The 26,554-nt window shown below is 38.3% G+C and overlaps 1 protein-coding gene across 3 annotated transcripts in view; it reads right to left on the bottom strand.

Moving 5' to 3' along the window:
* LOC309830945 (phosphatidylinositol 3-kinase regulatory subunit gamma) overlaps positions 1-26,554 on the bottom strand; it is a gene marked incomplete at its 5' end in the record, with an annotated part of 81,335 nt that overhangs the window by 34,077 nt on the left and 20,704 nt on the right. For all 3 annotated transcript variants that reach the window (XM_082667857.1, XM_082667858.1, XM_082667859.1), the window contains one exon: positions 332-440. In XM_082667857.1, the coding sequence (XP_082523983.1) occupies positions 332-440 (109 nt within the window). The remainder of the gene's footprint in view (positions 1-331; positions 441-26,554) is intronic.

The following is a 26,554-nucleotide window of genomic DNA, read 5'->3' as shown; positions in this document are numbered from 1 at the left end:
TAGAAACAGAAAAGGAAAATTAAGTACAGATAAATATCTTTTGTCCTAAAACACATGCACCTATCCTAAATGTATAGGTTTCATTTATTCAGAAGTCTATCCTCAATACAGTATTAAAAGTAATAATCACAGCCATAATTGAAAGATTTTCTTGTCACTTTTTTTTGTGGGAAGAAAAGCATTTAGAAAATTTGAAAGGTTCTCCTAAACAATTTTTTAAATGGTAATCTTTAAATGACAACTTGTGGGGCATTAAAAATGTTTTATTTTAACTCATAATCTCAAAATTATTTTTTTAAACTTCATTCAATTATAGTACCCTTCTAGTTACCTTGAAATATCCCCCCAGTACCATTCTGCATCCTGAAGAGAAACAGAACCGTCCTTCATTCCATTTGTAATGGCTGAAGTCATTGGCTTAGGTGGCTTTGGTGGAAGAGCTAGAAGAGAAATGAATATTATTATTTTGTAGATGTAAATTATTATTTGTTTTCTAATTTCCTCAAACACAGCTCATTAACCAATGTACACTAAGATTCAAATAATTATAAATCAAATTAAGAGTTATTTTATGTTAAATGTTAAACATTAGCCAAAGAAAGAGTCCTTTTAGAACTCTACTAATAATTGCCTGAAAAAATGAAATATTCGAGCTATTTGCGTTTTCTTCCTTCTTATAAAGTACTAGCTTTTCGTTGGATTCCCTTCTCCTAGACCAGGGGTGGGGAATAGAGAATGTCTGTGCCACCATTCTTTCAAGGTGGCATTGTGAATGAGCGGCACTCCTTTCCTCCATACCAGGAATTGGTCTCAAAATCCACGTCATTTTTTCTTTATGCAGTTTTTTTTTTGCCCCACTGCGCGGCCTGCGGGGATGTTAGTTCCCCAACCAGTGATTGAAACCGTGCGCCTGCAGTGGAAGCGTGGAGTCTTAACCACTGGACTGCCAAGGAAGTCCCCTCAAAATCTGTGTCATTCATGCTTCCAGGCATCCATTATCAGTCCATCAGAGTGAGATAAAGTCTGTTTGTCATCCCTGCCTTAGGCAGAGGAGTGAATGAATTGCATGAATAGACACCACCCAAAATGGCTTTGAAAGCAGTGAGCTGATTCAGCTCAGTTCCCTGGTTCCCAGAAATACGTATTAAATGTCTATCATGCGCAAGAAAGTGCTAAGAAGTGGGGATACAGACTTGAGTAAGCCACCGTCCCTGGCCTTGAAGAGTTTACAGCTTTGTGAAAATGTTTGCCATGATGGTCGTAATTAGACTGTCCATCTGGAGCATGCCCACTTTTGTCAGGCGCACTGGGGCTCCCTGGCCTTCCTGCCTCTCCAGTCCTGGCCCAATCTGCCCCCTACTTTATGATTTACTGACAATTATCATGAACCAGCTCTTCTCTAAATTTGAACATCACATCCTATGGTTTTGGTTTTTTGTTTTTCACAGTATGCTCTTTCTCACTACTTTCCATAGTCTTCTCTGTACTTCATTTTTCAGAAAAGGATGATATGAGATCTGCTTTATTTAAAAATACTGACTAGGCACCACAGCCTCTGTAGCTGAGGGCTCAGTAGCTTGATCCCATGAAAAGGAGGAGCAAGGCCAGGCAAGTGGTTATTGGGAGAGAAGTAAGCTGTTAACGTGTGCGTTTATACCTATGCCTTTAACACGTTTCCATAAAAAGTATTAATAAAGAAATGGACATTGAGACACTAGTCCTGACTAAAAATCAATTGATTCTGCCTTTGTGATAACTATCAAAGGGTATGTTTCATTCACATAAGAGTACTTATTTTTCATTTTCTGGTGTTAACTTAAGAACACAATATAAAATACACACCAATTGACACAGACTGACTTCTGCACTTGACATAACCATTTACATCCATTCCTTACAGGAGACAGATTAAGTGTAAAAGATGGTCAATTTTGAGTTACAAAGGTTGCAGAAATGACTTTGCTAGGGTTGGGTAGTGCTTTGTCAAATGGATGTCATAGTTTATTACTAGTAAAGAGAAAGGAAATGTAGTTTGCATTACTGTGTCAGTTTTTCTAAAAAAAAACTTAATAGGGGCTCTATATTTAGTGGTCATATTAGGAAAAATGATAATCTGTAGAATGAATAGTTATGTTTTGTTACAACTAATACTTTCTTTGTTAAAAAGGTTGTATTGGCCATAAAAAGGAACGAAATTGGGTCATTTGTAGAGACATGGAGGGATCTAGAGACTGCCATACAGAGTGAAGTGAGTCAGAAAGAGAAAAACAAATATCGTATATTAACGCATATACGTGGAACCTAGAAAAATGGTACAGATGAACCGGTTTGCAGGGCAGAAATAGAGACACAGATGTAGAGAACAAACGTATGGACACCAAGGGGGGGAAAGTGGCGGGGTGGTGGTGGTGTGATGCATTGGGAGATCAGGATTGACATATACACACTAATATGTATAAAATGGATAACTAATAAGAACCTGCTATATAAAAAAAATAAATTAAATAAAATTCAAAAAAAAATAAAGGCTAAAAAAAATGTATATTTGTACACACACACATAATAAATTAAGTAATTTTAAAAATAATAAAAAGGTTGTATTGGGACTTCCCTGGTGGTGCAGTGGTTAAGAATCCGCCTGCCAATGCAGGGGACACGGGTTTGAGCCCTGGTCTGGGAAGATCCCACATGCCGTGGAGCAACTAAGCCCATGCACCACAACTACTGAAGCCCGCACACCTAGAGCCTGTGCTCCGCAACAAGAGAAGCCACCACAATGAGAAACCCACGCACTGCAATGAAGAGTAGCCCCTGCTCGCTGCAACTAGAGAAAGCCCACGCGCAGGAACGAAGACCCAATGTAGCCAAAAATAAATAAATAAATAAATAAATTTTTTTTAAAAAGCTTGTATTGAGTCTTCAATTTCAAGCGTGGCTTAAAATGTAAATATATCACATGATGCATTTAAATACAATGATGCCTCTGAAGCAGTCAAACAGCATTCGTTTTGTGTTTAGAACTACAGAAGAAAATCTCTTCAAATAAAATAGTTCTAAATTAGAAAAAAAAATAAACTTTTAATTCTAAACAGATGTCCAAAAAACTTCTCTCTCAAAAGACAACATGAAGCCCCTTCACAAACAATTCAGTCCAAAAGCCATTAAGGGAGAGCTGATCATGATGGCCAAGAGCTGGTGTCAGAGCCCAAAGCAGGTGAGGGAGGACTATGTCCATGTTTGAGGGCAGCTGCACAACAAGGATCTCAGATCTCCAGCAGGGTGAGGAGGGAATCCTCAAGAGGGCAACTTGGCGTGGGGTGTTGAAGGTGAGTGAAGAAGAAGGGCAGTGGCCTGGGACCCGGGTGGCACAGAGTGTTGGAGACCAAGCTAACAAGGACACAGTCCTAGGAGGTGGGCATCCCAACACAGTGGGGCAAAGCCAGATTAGGATGCAAAGAATTTCTAATTGGGCAGGGGATGGGAGGGGGTAGGCAGAATGTAGCAATAACTATGAAAGACTGGGTAATACAGAGAAATGGATCAAATAAGTAGAACTACTATAGATAATAGGAGCTGGGGTTCTCACAGTCTAAAAAGGAAGTTACAGATATGGAAAGGCAGAAAAATAGAATGAACCCCCTGGTTTGGACTGCAATTGCAGCTATTGATGTGAACTCATGGAATTCAACAGATAGATAGATAGATAGATATAAATGTCTGTACTTATAGAAAATACAACTATTCCCTAGCTCTGTCCCCTGAGAGGTCCTGGGATCAGCAAAATCCTAATATGCACACCTAGCACCCAGATCTTGGTTTCTAATGCCATTCTGTACTAAAAGGAACCAGGGCTCTTTGAAGAAATGGCTGAGGTTGGGCAGAGCAAGTACCAAATGTACTTGGAACATTATGTTGTGCTAAAAAGTAACCAAGTACTCAAAGAATGAGGGGCCATGACAAAAGAACAAAGAAGTCAGCTTGAAGGGGCTCCCACTACCAAATCTGGGATAACTGGAGCATCAATACAAATAACAATAGTAAGGGAATATAAACCATTAAACAAAATAGGAATCTATGTGTCCACACAGATATAAATAAATAAATGAAAAAATTGAAAGATTAATGAGGAAGACATATAATTTCGAAGGCCTTCCCACAAATGCTTATTAATCACAAAAGTATTGAAAAAGACTAATATAATAGTGGAGAAACCTGACAAATATACCTTAATCAAGGTTACTACCAACAGTAATGGTGAGATCATGGGCCCCCAACAGGATGCATCACGGACACAACATCACTTCTGCCAAATACCTGCCATATATGCATAAGCTGAATCTAATCATGAGGAAATCAGACAAACCACAGACAAATCATCAGACAAACCACAACTGAAAGACATTCTACAAAATAACTGGCTTGGTGCTTCCCTGGTGGTGCAGTGGTTAAGAATCTGCCTGCCCATGCAGGGGACATGGTTCGAGCCCTGGCCCAGGAAGATCCCACATGCCACGGAGCAACTAAGCCCGTGCACCACACACCTAGAGCCTGTGCTCCGCAAGAAGAGAAGCCACTGCAATGAGAAGCCCACACACCTCAACGAAGAGTAGCCCCCACTAGCCGCAACTAAAGAAAGTCCACACGCAGCAATGAAGACCCAACACAGCCAAAAATAAATAAAATAAATAAATTTATTTTAAAAAAAAAGATTCCCTCTAAAAAAAGAAAAACAAAACTGGCTTGGAATCTTCAAAAATGTTAAGGTCATGAAAGTCAAGAAAGACTGAGGGACTGTTCCAGATTGAAGAAGACTAGAGAATCATGACAATTAAATACAATGTGTGAGTCTGGACTGGCTCCTTTTGTTATAAAAGACATTACTGGGACAATGGCAACACCTGAATGGGATCTGAGGATGAGATGGTAGTAATGCATCAATGTTAATTTTCTGATTTTGATAGTTGTATTGTGGTTACGTTGGAGAATGTTCTTATTGGTGGGAAATACACACAAACATGGTCATCATGGACTATCATGTCAGCAACCTACTCTGAATGGTTCAAGAAATCAAGTTCTTTGTATCGTACTTGCAACTTTAAGTTTTAGATTGTTTCAAAAAAACTTCTTTTTTAATTAACAAAAAAGTTATAGAAAATACTGTGGGGAAAGGGGAACAATGTGAATGTAAGAATACAGTTGGTCCCCTATCTCACACCATATATGCAAATATTAACTCAAAATGGATCAAAGACCTAAATGTTAAGAGCCAAATGATATACCTGACAAAAAATTGTATCTAAAACACATAAAGAACCTTGCAACTTAACAGAAAAAAAAGTGACTAAAATTAAAAATGGGCAAAGGATCTGAATAGGTATCTCTCCAAAGAAGATATACAAATGGTCCACAAGCACATGAAAAGATATTCAATATCATTAGGCATCACAGAAATGAAAATCAAACTGCAATGAGATACCACTTCATACCCACTAGGATGACTATAATCAAAGAGACAGATAATAACAAGTGTTGGTGAGGATGTGGAGAAATTGGAACTTTCATACACTGCTGATGAAAATGTAAAATGATGCAACTGGTTGGAAAACAGTCTAGTAGTTCCTCAAAAGGTTAAACATACAATTACCATATAACCCAGCAATTTCAATCCTAGCTGTATATTTCAAGAGAAATGAAACATACAACCATACAAAAACTTGTATATAAATGTTCATAGCTATATTATTTATAATAGCCAAAAATTGGAAACAACCCACATGAATAAATAAAATGTGGTGTGTGTGAGAATACATATACATATAATTAAATATATTTAATATTTAATTATAAATTAAAAGGCAGTAAAAAGGAATAAAACATGCTGTAACATGGATAAACCATGAAAACATTAGACTAAGTGAAAAAACAGTCATGAAAGACCACATATTATATGATTCCATTGTCCAGAACATGAAAATCTATAGAAGACAAAGTAGAATAATGGTTGAGTTGAAGGGGAAAAGGGAATGACAGTTAATGTATGCAGTTATGTATGCAGGTTTCTTTGGGGGGTAACGAAAATGTTCCAAAATTGCTTGTGGTGATGGCTGCACAACTCTGTGAATATATTAAACACTACTGAATCATATACTATTTAAGTGGATGAATTGTATGGTATGTGAATTATATCTCAATAAAGCTGTTTTTTTTTTTAAAAAATCAGGCTTCTGAAATCACTAGATGGGGGAGAGCTTGCTATAATCCATACTTTTTTTTCTAATTGGCTACTTATTTATACTTATCTCCTTTGAAAAGGATGTGGCTTATAAAAGTAGCAACAGTTGGAACTATAATTTTGTAGAATTTAAAATTCTTCTACGTATAAGGATTAACAGTTTAAACGTGTGCTATACAAAAGCACTTTGCTATCACTATGAAAGGTACAAAGACAAGGCACTCAAAAGAACAAATCTAGAGGGAATGACACTTAGAAACACCTAACCATAATTCTCAGCAGAATGAGGTAAATAACTATAATAAAAGTAAAGTAAGGTGCAATGAAAACCCAGCAAAAGGAACAATTGATCCCCTCCTGGGAAAACTTCAAGTTCAAACACTGGGCTTCTCAAACCTAGTCCTTACTGAACTGAATGCCATGACCAGGAGGGCCCAACAAGAACCAATTCGCCTCCTTGAATCAGCAGGTAGGTTACAACCTAATCACCAAAAGGAGCCACAGAGACTTGCTGCTGTCTATATTCCTTCTCTGGGGGAGCTCTATACTGAACTGAGTTGACCAGCAGCTTGGGGAATCTGCTATTTATGGATAATGACAGTTTACTGATAGCTCCACCACCACCAAACAGATAATGACCACGTCACATGTATTACAGAGGGCTCCCATAGCCTCCTTAAAACTTGCTTGTCTCATCTGCAGAAATATAAGAAGAATGAAATGATTATAAAGCTGTTCCTACATAAAGTTGCTAAAAGAACACAATTAAGAATGAATGAAATACTGGCCTATTTCTACATTCTCATCTAATTAAACAAGTATTTATTGAATACCTTCTACGTTCTAAAAGCTGGGAATACAGCAATGAACTAGACAGACACAGTCTTTATACTTATGAACTTTATAATCCAAAAGGATAAACTTCAAGATAATTCATCATTCTTAAAATCATGAGTATGTTCAAATTTAGTTCAACTAAACTAACATGAGTCTTCAAACTAAATGTTTTGCTTTCTCTAGCAGTTGATCTCCCTCCCATGTAAATTATAGAATTTATTGGACGAAAGTAAGTAAAAATTTACCTTACAAAACCTTCTTATTACATGGAGATAAGCATATTTTTATCTATATGTCACTTCCAGATTATGATATTATAAATAAAGGGAAAAATTACAAATCACATACATTTTAAGTAGGTCAAGTGGAACACATAAAGGGAGAAGCTAATTAGGGTACATTAATTACCTTTCAACCCCTTGACAAAGTGATTCTTGCACTGAGTAAGCACTGCAGTGCTGAGTGATAAATTAAATGCACCTGAGCAAATATTGGGCTGGCCAAAAAATTTGTTCATGTTTTTCCATAAGGTCTTACAGGAAAACCCAAAAGAACTTTTGGCCAACCCAATACCTTCCTACATAAGTATTCATAAAATACCTAGCACTTTTGTTTCTATCTAGTAGACAATGAACAGTACTTCTCTTCCCATTTTGAAAAATTATATTACAAGTTTTAAAATATTAGCCATACATAAAGATGTTTCAAATCCAGTTTTTAATATGTAGATATAAGAACAAACATATACACATATATGTTTGTGTGTATGTATATACATGCATAAAAACATATGGAAGAATACACAAACTGCTAATAGTGTACAACAGGAATGTTGGGAGCAACACAGGAGAGCACTTTACCTATATATGCATGCTTTATTTATGTATGTTTAAAAAAAAAACCAAAAATGGTTATGAATAATTTTTCATTTTAATTTGTTGTGTTTTCTGACTTTTTAAAAAAAACTTTCAAAAATTCACTTTGATTTTTTTAATTAAAGAAAGTGTTCAGGGGCTACAATGCTGTAAAAAAATTATTTCTTTGGTCATAATCTACAAATAATGTACAAATAGAAGATTAAAGTATTGTATCAAGTTAAATGTACTGGGCTTCCCTGGTGGCACAGTGGTTAAGAATCTGCCTGCCAATGCAGGATACATGGGTTCAAGCCCTGGTCTGGTAAGATCCCACATGCCGCAGAGCAGCTAAGCCTGTGCACCACAACTACTGAGCCTGTGCTCTAGAGCCCGCGAGCCACAATTACTGAGCCCAAATGCCACAACTACTGAAGCCCATGCACCTAGAGCCCATACTCCACAACGAGAAGCCACCGCAATGAGAAACCCACACACTGCAATGAAGAATAGCCCCCGCTTGCCGCAACTAGAGAAAGCCCGTGTACAGCAATGAAGACCCAACACAGCCAAAAATTAATTAATTAATTTAAAAAAAAAAACTACTAGAGCTAATAAATAAGTTTGGCAAAGTTGTAGTGGTCCAAGGTCAACACATAAAAGTCAGTTATATTTCTATAAACCAGCAATGAACAATCTGAAAGAAAATTAAGAAAACAATTCCATAAATAAGTGGAAACACATCTTAGGTTCACAGATGGACAAAAGCAATCTACAGATCCAATGTAATCCCTATCAAAATTGCCATAGGCTTTTTGTAGGACTAGAAAAAGCAATGAAATTCATATGGAATTAAAAGGGACCCTGAATAACCAAAATAATCTTGAAAAAGAACAACAAGGTTAGAAGATTCACACTTACCTGTTTTAAAACTTACTATAAAGCTACAGTAATCAAAACAGGATGATACTGGCAGAAGGACAGACACACAGACTAATGGAACAGAACTGACAAATCAGAAATAAACCCTCATACGTATATGGTAAACTGATTTAGGACAAGAGTCCAAAGACCATCTTTGGGAAAGTCTTTACAACATATGGGGCTGGGGAAACTGTATATTCATATGCAAAATAATGCAGTTAAACTCCTACCTCACGCTATAAAAAAAAAATTAATACAATCTGGATAAAGTCCTAAATGTAAGAGCCAAAACTACAAATATCTTAGAAGAAAATATATAGGGAAATCTTCACAACATTAGATTTGGTAATAATCTCTTGGATTTGACACCAAAAACACAGGCAAAAGGGAAAAAATAAACTGGAATTCATCAAAATTTAAAACTTTTAGGGACCTCCCAGGCAGTCCAGTGGTTAGGAGTCCACGCTCCCACTGCAAGGGGCACGGGTTCGATCCCTGGTTAGGGAACTAGATCCCGCATGCTGCAAGGTGTGGCCCAAAAATAAAGTTAAAAAAAATTTTTTTAACCTTTGTGCATCAAAGGACACCATGAAAAAAGTGAAAAAGACAACTCACAGAATGGGAGGAAGTATTTGCAAATCATATATCTACAAGGGTTTAATAATCAGAATACATAAAGAACAAATCAACCAAAAACAAACAACTGAATTTAAAAAATGGGCAAAGGACTCGAATATTATTGCTCCAAAGCAGATATACGAAAGGCTAATAAACACATGAAAAGATTATTATTAGTTATTAGAGAATTGCAAATCAAAACCACAATGAGTTATCACTTCATACCCATTAGGATGGCTATTATCAAAATAACAGAAAATAGCAAATGATGGCAAACATCTGAAGAAATTGGAACCCTGGTGCATTGGTGCTGGGAATGTAAAAATGGTACAGATGCTGTGAAAACAATTTGGTGGTTTCTTAAAAAGTTAAACATAAAATTACTAGATTATCCAGCAATTCCACTTGTAGGTATACACTAAAAGAATTAAAAGCAATGACTCAAACAGATACTTGTACACCAGTGTTCATAGCAGCATTATTCACAATAGCCAAAGGCAGAAACAAACCAGTGTTGATCAGTAGAAGAACAGACAAATAAAATGTGGTATACACATATAAAGGAATATTATTCAGCCTTAAAAAAGAATGAAATTCTGATACAGGTTACAACATGAATAAATCCTGAATGCATAATGCTAATTGAAATAAGCCAGACAAAAAGGATAAATACTGTATATTTATCTCAACTTATAAAGTACCCAGAATAGGCAAATTAATAGAGACAGAAAGTAGAATAGAGGTTACCAGGAACTGTGGGGTGGGGAGAATGGAGGAATTATTGTCTAATAGGTACTAAGTTTCTGTTAGCGATGATGAAAAATTCTGAAAATTGATATTGGTACTGGTTGCACAACATTATGAATTTACTTAATGCCACTGAATTACACACTTAAAATGGTTAAAATTGGGCTTCCCTGGTGGCGCAGTGGTTGAGAGTCCGCCTGCCGATGCAGGGGACACAGGTTCATGCCCCGGTCCAGGAAGATCCCACGTGCCGTGGAGCGGCTAGGCCCGTGAGCCATGGCCGCTGAGCCTGTGCGTCTGGAGCCTGTGCTCCGCAACGGGAGAGGCCACAACAGTGGCATACCACTGTTGGCGTACCGCCAAAAAAAAAAAAAAGAATATACCACCCCAAAGTATGCCACTTTGGCATGAGGATTATTTTGAGCTGAAGGCAATTAAGAAACAGAAGACACAAGAGGAACTCTCTGCCCTCCCCTTTTCTGTCTAAAGGCAGGGCATATATTTCTATTTGCAAAGACATCTCCCTCTCCCATACCAGGAAGACGAGAATGACTCAATCACCAGAAATGACTTTTATCACAGGAGACAGCACCAACTGGAGTCTGCATAAACAAACCTTACTAAAATGACCCTTATCTTCCATTAATTTCCCCATATATTTACCTTCCCACAATTTACTACCCCTAGAATCCCAAATCCTTTTAACTTTGTCTAGTCACTTCTCCACAATTTATCACCCTTTCTTAAAATGGTATACAAGCTCTCACTGATTTTTCAAAAAGATTTTAAAAATAGACAAATATTTAGCTAGACTTACCAAGAAAAAAAGAGAGAGGACTCAAATAAAATCAGAAATGAAAGGGAAGACATTAGCACTGATACCACAGAAATACAAAGGATCATAAGAGACTACTATGAATAATTACATGTCAAAAAACTGGACAACCCAGAAGATATGGAAACATTCCTAGAAACATACAACCTATTAAGACTGAATCATGAAGAAACAGAAAACATGAACAGACCAGTTACTAGCAAGGAGATCGAATCAGTAACAAAAATCACCCCAACAAACAGAAGTCCAGGGCCAGACGGCTCCACTAGTGAGTTCCACCAAACATTTTAAAAAGAATGAATACCAATCCTTCTCAAACTCTTACAAATAATAGAAGAGGAAGGCCAATATCTCCAATGAACATAGATGCAAAAATCATCACCAAAATATTAGCCAACTGAATTCAACAATACATTAACAGGATCATACATCATGATCAAGTGGGATTTATTCCAGGAATGCAAGGATGGTTCAACATCCATAAAGCACCATGTTGTGATATACCACATGAACAAAATGAAGGATAAAAGTTATATGATCATCTCAATAGATGCAGAAAAAGCATTTGACAAAACTGAACATCTGGGCTTCCCTGGTGGTGCAGTGGTTGAGAGTCCGCCTGCCGATGCAGGGGACACGGGTTCGTGCCCCCTTCCGGGAGGATCCCACATGCCGCAGAGAGGCTGGGCCTGTGAGCCATGGTTGCTGAGCCTGCACATCCGGAGCCTGTGCTCCGCAACAGGAGAGGCCACAGCAGTGAGAGGCCTGCGTACCGCAAAAAAAAAAAAAAAACTGAATATCTATTAATGATAAAAACTCTCAACAAGGTGGGTACAGAGGGGGGACTTCCCTCATGGTCCAGTGGCTAAGACTCTGCGCTCCCAATGCAGGGGCCTCAGGTTTGATCCCTGGTCAGGGAACTAGATCCCACATGCTGCAACTAAGAGTTCAATGCCGCAACTAAAAATCCTGAATGCCACAACTAAAGATCCCACATGCCACAACGAAGATCCCACATGCCACAACTAAGACGTGAGGCAGCCAAATAAATAAATATGTTTTTTTAAAAAAAGGTGGGTACAAAGGGAACATACCTCAACACAATAAAGACCATATATGATAAGCCCACAGCTAACATCATATGCAATAATAAAAAGCTGAAAGCTTTTTTAAGGAACAAGACTTATTTATTTATGGTTGCATTGGGTCTTGTGCTGTGCGCGGGCTTTCTCTAGTTGCGGCGAGCAGGGGCTACTCTTCGTTGCGGTGTGTGGTCTCCTCATTGTGGTGGCCTCTCTTGTTGTGGAGCACAGGCTCTAGGCGCACAGGCTTCAGTAGTTGTGGCATGCAGGCTCAGTAGTTGTGGCTCACGGGCTCTAGAGTGCAGGCTCAGTAGTTGTGGCACGTGGGCTTAGTTGCTCTGCGGCATGTGGGATCTTCCAGGACCAGGGCTCGAACCCATGTCCCCTGCATTGGCAGGCAGGTTCTTAACCACTGTGCCACCAGGGAAGCCCAACAAGACAACTTTTATTCACCACTTTTATTCAAAACAGTTTTGAAAGTCCTAGCCAGGGCAATTAGGCAAAAAAAAAAAAAAAAAAAGAAAAGGTATCCAAATTGGACAGGAAGAAGTAAAATTGTCTCTATTTGCAGATGACAATATATTACGTATAGAAAACCCTAAGGACTCCACAAAAAAAACTGTTAGAACTAATAAACTCAGTATAGCTGTAAGATACAAAGTCAATATATAAAAACCAATTGCATTTCTATACTAATAATGAGCCATAAGAAAGAGAAATTAAGAAAACAATCCCATTTACAACTGGATCAAAAAGAATAAAATACCTAAGAATAAATTTAACCAAGGAGGTAAAAGATCTCTACACTAAAAACTATAAGGCACTGATGAAAAAAACTAAAGACACAACTAAATGGAAAGATATTCCACACTTATGGATTGGAAGAAAACTGTTAAAATGTTCATACAACCCAAAGCAATCTACAGATTCAATGCAATCCCTATCCAAATTCCAATGGCGTTTTTCACAGAAATAGAAGAAACAATCCTAAAACTGGCACGGAACTACAAAAGACCCCAAAGAGTCAAAGCAATCTTGAGAAGGAATAACAAAGCGGGAGGCTTCAAACTTCCTGAACACAAACTATATTACAAAGCTAAAGCAATCAAAACAGTATGGTATTTAGCATAAAAACAGACACATACGTCAATGGAATGAAATAGCCCAGAAATAAACCCACACACAAGGTTAATTAATTTATGTCAAAAGAGCCAAGGATATACAAAGGGGAAAGGGCAGCCTCTTCAATAAATGGTGCAGAGAAAACTGGACAGCCACATGCAAAAGAGTGAAACTGGACCACCATCTTACACCATACACAAAAATCAACTCAAAATGGATTAAACACTCAAATATAAGAGCTGAAACCATAAAATTCCCAGAAGAAAACAGAAGGTAAGCTCCTTGACATTAGTCTTGGTGATGGTTTCCTGGATTTGACACCAAAACCAAAGGCAACAAAAGCAAAAATCAACAGGTGGGACTACATCAAACTAAAAAGCTTCTATACAGCAAAGGAAGCCATCAACAAAATGAAAAAGCAACCTACAGAATGGGAGAAAATATTTGCAAATCATAAATCTGATGAGACAGTAATACCTAAAATATATTAGGGACTTCCCTGGTGGTCCAGTGGTTAAGGCTCTGCGCTCCCAATGCAGGCGGCCCGGGTTCAACCCCTGGTCAGAGAACTAGATCCTGCATGTCGCAACTAAAGATCCCGTGTGCCACAACTAAAGATCCCTCATGCTGCAATGAAGATCCCACACACGGCAACAAAGATCCCGTGTGCCGCAACTAAGACCCAGGACAGCCAAATAAATAAATAAATAATTTTAAAAATAAATAAAATATATTTTAAAACTTATGCAACTCAATAGCAAAAAATCTGATAAAAAATGGGCAGAGGGGACTTCCCTGGTGGGACAGTGGTTAAGAATCCGCCTGCCAATGCAGGGGACACGGGTTCGAGCCCTGGTCCAGGAAGATCCCACATGCTGCGGAGCAACTAAGCCCGGGCGCCACAACTACTGAAGCCGCGTGCTCTATGGCCCACGTGCTGCAACTACTGAGCCCGTGTGCTACAACTACTGAAGCCTGTGCACCTAGGGCCAATGCTCTGTGACAAGAGAAGCCACCGCAATGAGAAGCCCGTACACAGCAACGAAGACCCAATGTGGTCCAAAAATAAATTAATTTAAAAAAATGGGCAGAGGATCTGAATATCCATTTTTCCAAAAAGACATCCCGATGGCCAACTGTTACATGAAAAGGTGCTCAACATCACTAATTATCAGGAAAATCCAAATCAAAACTACGAGATATCATGTCACATCTGTTACAATGGCTATTATCAAAGACAAGAGGGAAGCTTCCCTGGTGGCCCAGTGGTTGAGAGTCCGCCTGCCGATGCAGGGGACACGGGTTCGTGCCCCGGTCCGGGAAGATCCCACATGTCGCGGAGCGGCTGGGCCTGTGAGCCATGGCCGCTGAGCCTGCGCGTCTGGAGCCTGTGCTCCGCAACGGGAGAGGCCACAACAGTGAGAGGCCCGCGTACCGCAAAGGAAAGAAAGAAAAAAAAAAGACAAGAGGGGCTTCCCTGGTGGTGCAATGGTTAAGAATCCGCCTGCCAATGCAGGGCACATGGGTTTGAGCCCTGGTCCGGGAAGATGCCACATGTCTCAGAGTAACTAAGCCCGTGCATCACAACTACTGAGCCTTCGCTCTACAGCCCATGCGCCACAACTACTGAGCCTGTGTGCCACAGCTACTGAAGCCTGCACACCTAGAGCCCGTGCTCCACACAAGAAGCCACCAAAATGAGAAGCCCGTACAACACAACGAGGAGTAGACCCCGCTCGCCACAACTAGGGAAAGCCCACACGCAGCAACAAATACCCAACGCAGTCAAAAATTTAAAAATTTTAAAAGGACAAGAAATAACAAGTGTTGGCAAGGATGTGAAGAAAAGAAAACCCTTGTGTATTGTCAGTGGGAATGTAAATTGGTACAGCAACTATGGAAAACAGTATGAATGTTCCTCAAAAAATTAAAAATAGAATTAATGTATGAACCAGCAACTCCACTTCTGGGTATTTATCCCCCAAAAATGAAAACACTAACTCAAAAAGATATATGCACCCCCATGTCCACTGCAGCATTATTTACAGTAGCCAAGATATGGAAAACAACCTAAGTGTCCACTGATGGATGAATGGATAAAGAAAATATATACAATGGAGGGAATTCCCTGGAGGTCCAGTGGTTAGGACTCGGTGCTTTCAGGCTTTCACTGCTGTGGCCCAGGTTCGATCCCTGGTCAGAAAACTAATATCCTGGCAAGCCACGTGGCTCGGCCAAAAAAAAAAAAAAAAGAAAATATATACAATGGAATATTATTCAGTCATAAAAAGAAGATAATCCTGCCATTTGTGACAACATGGATGGACCTTGAGGGCATTATGCTAAGTGAAATAACACAGAGAAAGACAAATACTGTATGATCTCACTTATATATAGAATCTGAAAAAAAAAGAAAAAGAATGAAAAAAACAGAACTCATAGAGAGAACAGATTGGTGATTGCCAGAGGAAAGGGATGAGAGATGGGTGAAATAGGTAAAGGTGGCAAAAAGATACAAACTTCCAGTTATAAAATTAATAAGTCCTAGGGATATAATGTACAGCATGGTGACCATAGTTAATAATACTATATTGTATATTTGAAAGTTGCTAAGAGAATATATCTTAAAAGTTCCCATCATGAGAAAAAAAATTGTAACTATATGTGATGATAGATGTTAACTAGACTTGTGATCACTTCACAATATATACATATATCAAATCATTATGTTGTACACCTGAAACTAATATAATGTTATATATCAATTATAGTCCAATTTAAAAGAAAAGAAAATTTTAAAAATATGGCATACAAGCTCTCAAGCCTAACTGCTTCTTTGGGTTTTCACTTCTTTTCTGTGACATTCCTGTGTATATATGAGGAGTAAACCTTTTCTTTTGTTAATCCGGCATTTGTCAGTTTAATTAGCAATCCCCAGTAACTAAACCTATGAGGGTAGAGAAAAAGGTTTTTTTCTCCCTCAAAGGTGATATAGTGGGCACCAAAAATATTTATTAGGCATTCACAGGATATTTCAGTTATCACTAAACCAGACCTAAGTAACATATGCAGAACCAAAAGGCAAACATAAAAGCAGTCATCTCTGTACTAGGGAAAAAGTCCTTAGCACCTCTGGCTTAGTCAGCTGTTACTGGTAGTTTAGTATAACTAGAGATGGCAAACTAGTAAATCAGAAATTGTTTTTAGGGCTTCCCTGGTGGTGCAGTGGTTGAGAGTCCGCCTGCCGATGCAGGGGACACGGGTTCGTGCCCCGGTCCGGGAAGATCCCACATGCCGTGGAGCAGCTGGGCCCGTGAGCCATGGCCTCTGAGCCTGCGCGTCCGGAACCTGTGCTCCGCAACAGGAGAGAGGCCACAACAGTGAGAGGCCCGTGTACCGCAAAAAAAAAAAAAAAAAAGAAATTGTTTTTATTTTCATAAAGAAAAAGAAAAAAACTATTAATTTATGTTTACTCTTTACAGTTAATTCATTTAAGCTATATTTAGATACTGGTTCTGATCAATCAACTAAAAGTAAAAAAGGAATTTGCAATGCTCTCTTAAAATCTTTCTGTATCAACCTCTTACATTTTTTTAATTCTTAATATTTACCCTCTAAATAGTAAATCTTATCTTCTACAAATATCCTTGACATAAAAATTCTGTTTAAGAAAAGTGTTTCATTCATATAAACCTTTGCTGTATGGTACTGAGGGTACTGTGTTTAAGTACTAAGTAAATAAAGAAATTATCCTGTTAAGTGTAGTCAAAGGCAAATGATGTTATCAAGTACACATAACAAACCTGAAATATTTCATCAGATGATAAATTCTGACTACCTGAATAGAAAGTGTTATCCATGGTACTTTAAATGACCATTTTATTTAAAAAGTACTCTGAATTTCTAGAAACATCAAACTAGCTATTACTAACCACTGCTAAGGAACCAGAGAACATGAGAAAAATTCCCAGTACATATATTTGTGAATAATCTGAAATTATACAAGGTTTAAACACAAAAGTTATAAAATGAAATAATTCTATTAAAATACAGTTCTAAACTCATGAACCTATTTCATTTTAGAGAAATTTTTAAAAAAGAATTAGAACTACTCTGGATGTTGATATAATCTTAGATATAGAAAAAAGCTTAGAAAAGACTGGTTGATCAGGCTATCCAGAGGAAAAAAACAACTATATTCAGAGGGAAGGAAAACTTTTACGTAAATTAAATCTTCAGCTTTTTGAAAACCTAAAAATAAAATTATGGGAACATGAGGAGAGAAAGAAACAAAAACAACATTTCATCCTTCTAAAAGAAAAACAACTGACACCTTTAACCAACCTCTTTTTCAAGGATAATGATTAAAACAAAATTTCGCCCCCAGCACCAGTGAGCTGCCACATTCAAATCCAGACTTCACAGACTATTTGGCATACAACAATGAATTACAGAACAATTTTGCTCACATATGGACAAATGCTATTTTTCTCCACTGAAATTATTTCTCTGTAGTATGCTCATTAGTAACACTGACCCTTTCCTATGTCCCAATAACCAACCTGCTTTGTGAGCTAAATCCCAATTCCAAATCAGATGTTGCTGGTAAAACTAATCTCCGAATGAAAACAGTACATAAGCCAGTCACAACACAGAATTTGGTTTGTATGTTACTGACATTGAGACAGAAAACTGCAATTTCCAACAGGTATTTTTAGTTGAGCTTCTTGGCTCAGCAAAACTGAAGCTATGATCTTATCTTTAGAAACATATATGTTATTTTCTTAAAATTATATTGCTGATTTTTTCTTTGAAAATATATGTTTCTAAAAGACTGTCTCACAACCAAAAAAATGATTTTAACAATTGGTAGAAGTAACATTTAATTAATAATTCAAGGTTAAAACATTTAGATTGAAATAGTAATGTGATTTCCCCTCCCTTTGTGCCTTTCCCCAAGCTAGAGACAGAGTTCCTTCTGATTTCAATTTTTTTTTAAGATGTATTTATTTATTTGTTTGTTTGTTTATTTTAGGCTGCACTGGGTCTTAGTTGTGGCACACAGGATCTTTCATTGCGGCGTGCGGGCTTCTCTCTAGTTGTGGCGTGTGGGTTTTTTCCCTCTAGTTGTGGCGCGGGCTCCAGAGCATGTGGGCTACGTAGTTTGCGGCACGCGGGCTCTAGTTGTGGCGCGAGCTCAACAGTTGTGGTGCGAGCTCAACAGTTGTGGTGTGTGGGCTTAGTTGCCCCGTGGCATGTGGGATCTTAGTTCCCTGACCAGGGATCGAACCCGCGTCCCCTGCATTGGAAGGAAGATGCTTTACCACTGGACCACCAGGGAAGTCCCTCAATTTATTTTGACACTGCCTTTTTTTGTCCACTCACATGATATAATTTAGGTAAACAACAGTTTCTTCAGTTAGTTAACTGTTTTGAAGATTCTAATAATAATAATAGTAATAATATCATCTTCCTGATAGCAATGAATTCATTATATTTTCAAAGATTTCTCCAACTGGAAAATACGATGATTACAATATGATAAGTTTTAGACATATTTCATTCAAATAAATAGAATACTGTTCCTTAGTATTGCTCACAAACACACAGAAAACTACTGGTCTAAAATAAAATCTCCAGACTTGGCCATAATCCAGCAATGTAACTTTGAACAATCCTCTTAAACTCTCGTCTTCTTATCTATAAAATGTTTGATTACGTCTAAATAGTTCCTCCTGTCCTTATATTTGGCTATCCAAAAGAGACAGTATCTTAGGCAGATTTCATTTAAAGTTTGCTGTGTACCATGAGTCATATTCCCAACTGGTAAGCTAAATGCAATTATGAAGACTATATTTCTAGGTGTTTTTTTTTTTAACATCTTTATTGGGGTATAATTGCTTTACAATGGTGTGTTAGTTTCTGCTTTATAACAAAGTGAATCAGTTATACATATACATATGTTCCCATATGTCTTCCCTCTTGTGTCTCCCTCCCTCCCACACTCCCTATCCCACCCCTCCAGGCTGTCACAAAGCACCGAGCCAATATCCCTGTGCCATGCGGCTGCTTCCCACTAGCTATCTACCTTACTACGTTTGTTAGTGTGTATATGTCCATGACTCTCTCTCGCCCTGTCACAGCTCACCCTTCCCCCTCCCCATAACCTCAAGTCCGTTCTCTAGTAGGTCTGCGTCTTTATTCCTGCCTTATCCCTAGGTTCTTCATGACATTTTTTTTCTTAAATTCCATATATATGTGTTAGCATACAGTATTTGTCTTTTTCTTTCTGACTTACTTCACTCTGTATGACAGACTCTAGGTCTATCCACCTCATTACAAATAGCTCAATTTCGTTTCTTTTTATGGCTGAGTAATATTCCACTGTACATATGTGCCACATCTTCTTTATCCATTCATCCGATGATGGGCACTTAGGTTGTTTCCATCTCCGGGCTATTGTAAATAGAGCTGCAATGAACATTTTGGTACATGACTCTTTGAATTTTGGTTTTCTCAGGGTATATGCCCAGTAGTGGGATTGCTGGGTCATATGGTAGTTCTATTTGTAGTTTTTTAAGGAACCTCCATACTGTTCTCCATAGTGGCTGAACCAATTCACATTCCCACCAGCAGTGCAAGAGTGTTCCCTTTTCTCCACACCCTCTCCAGCATTTATTGTTTCTAGATTTTTTGATGATGGCCATTCTGACTGGTGTGAGATGATATCTCATTGTAGTTTTGATTTGCATTTCTCTAATGATTAATGATGTTGAGCATTCTTTCATGTGTTTGTTAGCAGTCTGTATATCTAGGTGTTCATAAAAAGAACAACCAGAACCAAAAAAATAGCATTAATATTTTTTAAAGTGAACAACGGAACTGAAGAAAACTAGGATTAGACTTTAGGGGGAGAGAGGGATTAGCAAAACAGAGGAGGGAACTCCTTCCAACTCATTGTATGATGCCAGTATAACTCTGATACCAATACCAGAAAAAGACAACACAAGAGAAGAAAACTATAGACACAATATCCCTTAGGAACACAGAATCAAAAATCCTCTACTAAATACTAGCAAACCAAACCCAGCAACACATAAAAAGGATTATATACCATGACCAAGTGAGATTTGTTCCAGGAATGCAAGGTTGGTTCAACAAACAAAAATCAATCAATGTAATACACCATATTAACAGAATAAGAATAAAGGTTTGGTCATCACAGTAGATGCAGAAAAAGCATTTGACAATATCAAACACCGTTTCAAGATAAAAACACTCAACAAACTAGGAGTAGATGGGATTTTCCTCAACCTGATAAAGGGCATCTATGAAAAAACGCACAGCTAACATGATACTTAATGGTGAAAGACTGAATGCTTTCCCCTAAATCAGGAACAATACAAGGATGTTTTTTCTTGCCATTTCTATGTAATACTACTGGAGGTTCTCACCAGAGCAATTAGGGAAATAAAATACATAAAAGGCATCCAGATTGGAAAGGAAGAAGTAAAACTATGTCTATTTGCATACAGAAAATTACAAAAAATACACACACCAAAAAAAACACTATTAGAGCTAACAAACAAGCGCAGCAAGATTGCAGGACACAAGATCAACATACAAAAATCAATTGAGGGGACTTCCCTGGTGGCGCAGTGGTTAGGAATCCGCCTGCCAATGCAGGGACACGGGTTCGAGCCCTGGTCCGGGAAAATCCCACATGCCGCGGAGCAACTAAGCCCATGTGCCACAACTACTGAGCCTGCGTTCTAGAGCCCACGAGCCACAACTACTGAGTGCGCGTGCCACAACTACTGAAGCCCATGTGCCTAGAGCCCACGCTCTGCAACGAGAAGCCACCGCAATGAGAAGCCCACACACCGCAATAAAGAGTAGCCCCCACTAGCTGCAACTAGAGAAAGCCCGTGTGCAGCAACAAAGACCTAATGCAGCCATAAATAAATAAACTTTTTTTTTTAGAAAATCTATTGAGGGACCTCCCTGGTGGTCCAGTGGTTAAGACTCCATGCTTCCACTGCAGAAGGAGCAGGTTCGATCTCTCATCGGGGAACTAAGATCCCACATGCCGCGTGGTACGGCCAAAAAAGAAAAAAAAAAAACTTGTAAGCCTCTATAATCATATCCCCAAAAAACCCACTATTAACGATTTAGCTAATAAACTCACAATCAAAAATGAAATTAAGAAAACAATTCTACTTACAATAGCCCCTGAAGAGAATAAAATATTGAACAGACATTTCAGCAAAGAAAGTATACAAATGTCCAATAAGCACATGAAAAATGCTCAACTTCATTAGTCATTAAGGAAATGCAAATCAAAACCATAATGAGATACTACTTCACATCTGCTAGGATGCCTATAATAAAAATGACAGATAACAAGTGTTGATGAGAACGTAGAAAAAGTGGAACCCTCATACACTGCTGGCAAGGATGTAAAATCATGCAGCAGCCAATGTGGGAAACAGTTTGGCAGTTTCTCAAAAAGTTTAATATAAAGGTATCATATGACCCAGCAATTCCACTCCAACGTATATACCCATGAGAACTGAAAATTTTGCACGTGAATGTTCATAGCAGCATTCTTCATAATAGCTGAAAAGTAGAAACAACCCAAATATCTATCAACTGATGAATGGATAAACAAATGTAGTATATACATAAAGTGGAATATTATTCAGCCATAAGAAGAAATACTGATAGATGCTATAAATAGATGAACCTTGAAAACATTTTGCTATGTGAAAGAAGCCAAACACAAAAGGCCATAAACTGTATCATTCCATTTACATGAAATGTCCTAACCAGGCAAATCCATAGAGATGGGAGTAGGTTAGTTGTTGCCATGGGCTGGGGTAAGCAGAATGGGGAGTGACTGCTAACAGCTACAAGGTTTACAACATTTTTTAATGTTCTGGAATTAGATGGCTGCACAACTTTATGAATATACTAAAAACCACTGAATTGTATGTTTTAAAAGGATGAATATAACAGCATGTGAATTATATCTCAATATAAAAGAGAGAAAGAAGGCAAACCAAGGTACTTTTAAAATTCCAATTTAGGGGCTTCCCTGGTGGCGCAGTGGTTGGAGGTCCGCCTGCCGGTGCAGGGGACGCGGGGTCGTGCCCCGGTCCGGGAGGGTCCCGTGTGCCGCGGAGCGGCTGGGCCCGTGGGCCGTGGCCGCTGGGCCTGCGCGTCCAGAGCCTGCGCGTCCAGAGCCTGTGCTCTGCGACGGGGGAGGCCGCAGCGGTGAGAGGCCGCAGCGGTGAGAGGCTCCCGTACCAACAACAACAACAACAAAAAATTCCAATTTAAAACAGACTTTTATCAGACCTTTTGTAACCTCATAACAAAGAAAGTATAAAAATACATACACATAGAGACCAATCACAGAAAGAATAATGTGTTTCAGTTCAAGGCTTACCTTCAACCCAGTACCACAATTCTGGAACCCCAGTGCACTGCTGGGGGAATGTAAAATGGTCCAACCACTATGGAAAACAGTATGGAGGTGCCTCATAAAATTAAAAATAGCGCTTCCCTGGTGGCGCAGTAGTTAAGAATCCACCTGCCAATTCAGGGGACACGGGTTCAAGCCCTGGTCTGGGAAGATCCCACATGCCGCGGAGCAACTAAGCCCGTGTGCAACTACTGAGCCTGTGCTCTAGAGCCCGTGAGCCACAACTACTGAGCCCGCATGCCACAACTACTGAAGCCCGCGTGCCTAGAGCCCGTGCTCCACAACAAGAGAAGCCATCGCAATGAGAAGCCCACGCACTGCAACAAAGAGTAGCCCCCACTCACCGCAACTACAGAAAGCCGGTGCACAGCAACAAAAGACCCAACGCAGCCAAAATGAATAAATAAATAAATAATAAAATAAATTTATGAAAAAAAATTAAAAATAGAAATATCATTTGAGGGACTTTCCTGGCAGTCCAGTGGTTAAGGTTCTGTGCTTCCACTACAGGGGGCACGGGTTCGATCCCTGGTTAGGGAACTAAGATCCTGCATGACGCACAATGCAGCCAAAAAAAATTAAAATAAAAAAAAAGAAATACCATTTGATCCAACAATCCCAATTTGGATATATACTCATATATCCAAAAGAAATGAAAGCAGGGTCTCAAAGAGACACTGGATACCTATGTCCACAGCAGCATTATTCACAATAGCCACCAGTGAAAACAACCTAGATGTCCCCTGACAGACGAATGCATAAACAAAATGTGGCATATACATATAGTGGAATATTACTCAGCCTTAAAAAGGAAGGAAAACCTGTCACAGGCTACAATATAGATGAATCTTAAGGATATTACATGAAGTGAAATAAGCAGTCACAAAAAGACAGAGATTATATGATTTTTCTTATATGAGGTATCTAAAGTAGTCAAATTCATAGAAACACAAAGTAGAATGGCGGTCACCGGGTGCTAAGGGGAGGAGGAAAAGGGAGTTGTTTAACGGGTACAGCATTTCAGATTTGCAAGACGAAAAAGTTCTGGAGATATGTTCTATAACAATGTGAGTATGTTTAACTCTACTGAATTACACATTTAAAAAGGGTTAAGCTGGTAAATTTTTTTTTTAAATCATGATTTTTAAAACTATATGAACCTGGAATCGTTTTGGTAGGTAGATTTTTTAAATCACTAATTCAATTTCTTTTATGGTTAAAAGACTATATAAAGATTTTTAATTTCTTCTCAAGTCAGTATTGGTAAGTCATTCTTAATTGTTTTTAAACTGTGCTTTCCCTATTGAAGCTACGTTTTCACAGCTCATTAAATTGTCTGTTTTATCCTTACTTTTTGTAGTTACCAGATGAGCCCTATTAAAAAGTATCAAGTACTCATTTGAAGCCATAATCTATTACATACGGACTTGATCTACAAATGAGACAGATTACAATGGTGACTACTTCTTGTGGAAATTTACAGATGGCAATTATAGGCATCTCCAAACATAAAACCTGATAAATAACAAATCCACACAGAGCAAGCCCTACTTTATGAGTAATGTGAGATCATACTTCCTAAATTCCTTCTGATATGTTCTTGAAGATTCCTTAAGGTAAAATATTCTACATTCAAATGTTTCTTCCACTAAAACCACAGAGGAAAGTGTCAAGACTGGGGGAAAAGGAAATTTAAACTACTACCCTTAAAGAGTCCTTATTTTTGCCCGTTTCAATTCAGCATGAAAGAACTAATTTTCAGTGGCCTTTTCATTGTTGTTTCAAATGAAGTGTTTTCTTCTGTTAACCATAGTAAAAATAATACCCAAATATAAATGACTGTGTAAAGAGAAAAATAACTTAAGATCAATATACAGATAAATAGATTTATTTGAAACCTATTCTAGAAGGCCTACCAAGGAATTCATGAATCAACTAGCAAAGCTGATTGGAAGCCATTATTTCTTCCATTCCTTCCAAAGGAGTCTCAAATTTGATGCACCCAAGATCTGGATATTATGTTGAGTCCCTTATGACATCTATAGATAGCCTTGGTCTCTTCATTAAAAATAAGCAAGAATAATATTTTTTTTAGCTGAGCAAAAGGCTCCAGAAACATGATATAGTAGACTATTATAGAGAACTTTTTTTAACGTGGAAAATGTAAATCAAAGAGACACACTGCAAAAAAAAAATACTATCCTACCTATCCTTCATAGTCCAAGTTCAAACACCATCATTTCCAAAGTCCTTCCTTCCACTCTAGCCCACAATCCCCCCCTTCTCTTGAATTTCTAAAATCACTTGTTGGTATCACATTTTTATAGTTATCTATTGCTCATATTATTACTCTCTGCTGAGTCTGTTTCTTTAACTGAGAAATGAAAATTAGAGCAATATGTGAGGAAAATATTAAATAAGACTACTTAAGCAGAACAATGCTTAACTACCCAATAAGTACTATAATAGTTATTACTCTGCCATTTATCAAATCTATGACTCTGAATAGTCACCTTTGCTAAATCTCATTTTCTTCACCTGTAAAGTAGACATAATAATCCCTGTCGAATGATTGTCTGTGTGTGAACAGGGACAACCAATACTCTTTTGGTTCTGAGAGTATTTATTCATCATTAAGCCTAAGACAACCCCTAGAGTATTACAGTTGATCATTACTAAACCTTTGTACAACATACAGCACTCTTATTACCTTAATACTATAAAATAAGCATTTTATAAACATAAATTTTAATAGCTGCAAAAGAGTTTTTTATATGAATGTGTCATAATTCACTTAACTATGCCCTCAGTGTTGAGCATCAACCACTCTCTTATTGATATATCTACCCAGCTCCTTGTTGTTCTTTTGCCACACCAGCCCAGTACATCTCTCAATCATGGGGAATTATCCAACCACCTGCTTCCTGTTTCCATACCACAAGTGCTGAGTGCTGCTGAAGAAAAGCACAACGAGCATGGAATTTGTGCCACTGCAAATGTGCAAGTCTCTAATCTTCACTGACATTAACTATCTTATTAGTAATTCATTTATATATCAGTGGCCCTTTCCATCCCACACAGCAATCACTCTACACACCTCTTCTTTCACAATTGCCCTCTACCAGAAAAAAGAAGTCTGACCTCACCCAATTTTCCAACCTACATTGTTCTTCAAATCCATCTCCTCCCTTCTAAGTGTTAGACAAAGGTATCTTTCCTCCTCCCCTGGGATAATAACTCCTCTCACCTCCAAACACATCACTTTCCTGTTCCATCAAATCACACCCCCCACCCATATATTCAACCTTATCTCTGCTTTATTATCTCCACCAAAATATAAGTTGTTCAATTTTTCTGTCTTTAAAAAAAAAATTATGTTTCTCAGGTCTATGTCTCTCTTTTGCTACCTCTCACTTTTCCTTCACAGCAAGTTTTCTAAGAGTGGTCTATATATTTATAGTCTATACTCTCACCTCTCATCCACTCTTCAACTTACTGTAATTTGATTTCTTCTCAATAACAAGGTCCAGCAGAAACTTTTCTATCTTTATTTCACAAAATCACTTCAGGTTTTACAATGTAAGCCATTTCTAAATTTTATTTATTTTTGGCTGCATTGGGTCTTCATTGCTGTGCGCGGGCTTTCTCTAGTTGCGACGAGTGGGGGCTACTCCTCGTAGCGGTGCGCGGGCTTCTCATTGCGGTGGCTTCTCTTGTTGCAGAGCACAGGCTTAGTAGTTGTGGCGCAGGGGCTTAGTTGCTCCGCAGCATGTGGGATCTTCCCGGAGCAGGACTTGAACCCATATCCCCTGCACT

Source organism: Grampus griseus (assembly GCF_964374135.1).
Source record: "Grampus griseus genome assembly, chromosome: 1".
NCBI classification, from domain to species: Eukaryota; Metazoa; Chordata; class Mammalia; order Artiodactyla; family Delphinidae; genus Grampus; species Grampus griseus.
Note: the sequence above shows the minus strand (reverse complement) of the source record. Positions and strands in the feature narration are given on the sequence as shown.